This window comes from Mus pahari, chromosome 16, assembly GCF_900095145.1.
Source record: "Mus pahari chromosome 16, PAHARI_EIJ_v1.1, whole genome shotgun sequence".
NCBI lineage: Eukaryota > Metazoa > Chordata > Mammalia > Rodentia > Muridae > Mus > Mus pahari.
This window is the reverse complement of record NC_034605.1, coordinates 25,957,119-25,960,146: the sequence shown is the minus strand read 5'-3', so window position 1 is coordinate 25,960,146 and position 3,028 is coordinate 25,957,119. Positions and strand designations below refer to the sequence as shown.

At 38.2% G+C, this 3,028-nt stretch overlaps 1 protein-coding gene across 1 annotated transcript; it reads right to left on the bottom strand.

Moving 5' to 3' along the window:
* Positions 1-1,735: 1,735 nt before the first annotated feature.
* LOC110333976 (putative vomeronasal receptor-like protein 4) lies at positions 1,736-2,641 on the bottom strand. Its single transcript, XM_021215789.1, has one exon. The coding sequence runs from the start codon at positions 2,639-2,641 to the stop codon at positions 1,736-1,738; it is 906 nt and encodes a 301-aa protein (XP_021071448.1).
* Between the last annotated feature and the right edge of the window lie 387 nt (positions 2,642-3,028).

The window sequence follows — 3,028 nt, the reverse complement described above, 5'->3', positions numbered from 1 at the left end:
AGTGCAAGTGTCTCTAACATTCTGATTTCATTTCCTTTGCATGGCTATCTTAGTGGGATTATTGGATCTTAAAGAAGACTACACTTACCTTAAATGTAGTTAGTGACTCTTAGAAATAGTCCATATCTACAAAACCACACCCAAATGTTTACAGCAATCCACAAACCTTTACATGATCCTCACCAGTTACCTTCGCAACAGAATTTCCTCTCCTGAAAGACCAGCCCCGGTTCTTCCCCACCTCTTACAGGTTTGACATATTATTCTGTCAATATGACCACTGACAGTGACATTCCTGCATCTCTCAGATCTTCAACACAGTCATCAAAATACAACTGATCCAGGGATAGTGACATCCACCTCAAATAACAGCAGTTGGAAAGTAAAAAGTAAGAAGATCAGGAGTTCAAGGCCAGCGTCTGCCTTAAATATTTATACCTTAAATGTTTGTGAACAATAAAGGTTACACCATTCTATGTCTCAAAAACAAAAAGGAAAAAAAGAAACCTTCAATAGCCAAAAATGTTTATTTTTATTTTTACTTATGTGTATGTGTCTGTATACATGAGTGCAGGTACCCAAAAAGATCAGAGGTGTCAGATCTCCTGGGACCTGGAGTTATAAGCCACTGCAAACCATTAATGTACCAGGAATCAAACATAGGTCCTTTTCAAGATCAATATGTGTTACTTACTGCTCATCTATCTCTTCAGATTCCTCATTATTTTTAAAAATAAAGTTAGAGAGGTAAAAAGAACTAGTTATTAGACTTCTGTTTACCTAGTTTCTCTCAAGCATAATTCTTAAAGCTTGTTTCTAATTCTTGCAAATGATGGAGAGAAAATTTAATTGATAATGTTACTACATTCTATTATCTTCCCATTTTATTAAATTTAAATGCCCTTCATTCTGTATCAGTACACTGTGAGCCCATTCATTACTTTATAACTACCGTACCAAAATCTTTAAAGCTTTTAAAATTACATCTATTTTGGGAGAGGGCATGCACGTGCTATGGCACACATAGAACTCAGAGGACAGCTTAAAGGAGTCAGTTTTCTTCTTCTACCATGAGAATCACCAATCCTAAATGCCATAAAATTCTGTTGTAAATGTGGATATTGGGGAATATGTTTTGTTTTGTATTTTTATCTTGATTTTGGTTCTGAAAATTGACATGGGCCTTGCCCATAGAGAAAGTCACACTGGCACTGAGTTATATCTTCAGTCCTGGGATATTTTCAAGTAGCTAACAAATGCATATCTTGTTTGCTATCTAGGTACTGTGCTTGGAATGATATATACTATTTTTTATTTGCATCTCATCGGTGAACGTGTGTATCTGAAGGGTTAGCTCGTAGAAGTGGTCTGAGTCAAAGGGATTCACTTTGGAGTTATGCAGATGGTGACCCGTTGCTTTGCTGATCTTCACTGTCTGAAGCTCAGTGGAGAAGTCTGTCATGGGAAGAGCTCCATGTATTCAAGATGGACAGAGGTCACAGTGAATGTTGAGGATGAGGTGCCAGAAAATGCTCCCTGGGCCTGTCTAGCTTCCCAGGATCTTTGTGTCAGATGGAGGCTGTCTGCCACCCGCTGTGCTGTGTGAACCTACCTTTACCTGCTTAAGCTTTTCTTACTCCACTAAAATGTATATATATACAAGGCCTAGAAAATACTAATAGCCATTTCAAGCTTCCTTTTCAGAAGAGAGCAAAGAAACACAGCTTTTGAAACATTAACGAGCATGGCAACATTCAGCCAGGAGTCCATCCCTGTGAATCAGTATAAATGGGCTAAAAACTGCATAACCAACGGTCAGAAATTCTTGAAAATGCACAGTTAAGGAGTCATTATTCCAGGAGGAAGATAAATACAAAGAAACAACACAATCTGTCCAGTAGATGAAAATAAAACAGAGCATCAGAAGTAGAACACTCTGAGCAGCTCTCAGCTCAGGGGGAGTTCTGTAGAGAAGCTTGGAGTTCTGAAGGTAGAGGACATGCTGGTGGTGTTTGTGGAGAAGAAATACCATGTAGCCACTGGCCCCTCCCATGGCACCCTGAAAAGCTGCATCTCTCAGGACCATGAGGATGAGAAAAATGTTGTTTCTTTTCTGACTTTCTTTTTTGAAATAACAATATTCACTGTTCTTGCTCAGTTGTAAGGTGTCTGTAGCTATATCTCTGATGGAAAAGAGGAGGTTCATGCTGATCAACATATTTAGAATCCAAAAGAAGAACACAGAGAGAAGCACATGCCATTTAGACCTTAGTCTGAGCCTCCCCCACCAGGAGACTCTGGGGCTCATGATGACTGCTTGGACCACTGTGAGGAGACTGCTGGTGCAGATGGACAGGCCCCGGGCCATCCTTTCTAGATAAACAAAAATGTGACAGCCTACATCACCCAGAAAGTGTCTCAACCCGAAAGCTGCAATTGTCACTGGCATTGCCTTGGAAAAAAGCAATGTAATATTTGTCAAAGCCAAGTGGATGAGAATAAGGTGTATAGACTTCTTTCCAGAGCCCATAAAAGTGCATATATAATTCACAAAAATAAAAACATTCACCACAGTGCCAAGTCCAATTAGAAGAAGGAATATAGTTATTTCACTAATACTCAAAACTATTTTTAACTTCATGGGCAGAAAATTTGGGATCTTGTAAGTAGAGTTTGAGGAAAGTAACTGATTTGATGTGTATCAGTAAAACACATTTTACATCATAGTTTGTTTCTGGTGTATGAAAGACAGCCCTGACATGTGCAATGGAATAGATTTCCTTTTCTTTTCAAAGAATTCTAATTTTTTTTCTTGACTTTATGGAATATCTTGTACCTTATCTGTGGTATCTGTGGGAGAATATTAAAAAAAAAAAGATTTGAAATTACAGAATAGATTTATTCCCCTGACTTCCATGTTAGCAAAATTAAAGTGTGTGTTCAAGTGTTGATATATTTCATGTATTTTGCATCTCAGCATGTGTCAGAATAGACTCAAAAGTTTGCCAAACTGAATGTCTCCTTACAT

Excerpts from the sequence above, each read along its gene's own strand:
- LOC110333976 (XM_021215789.1), bottom strand. The coding sequence starts at position 2,641 with ATGAAGTTAAAAATAGTTTTGAGTATTAGTGAAATAACTATATTCCTT.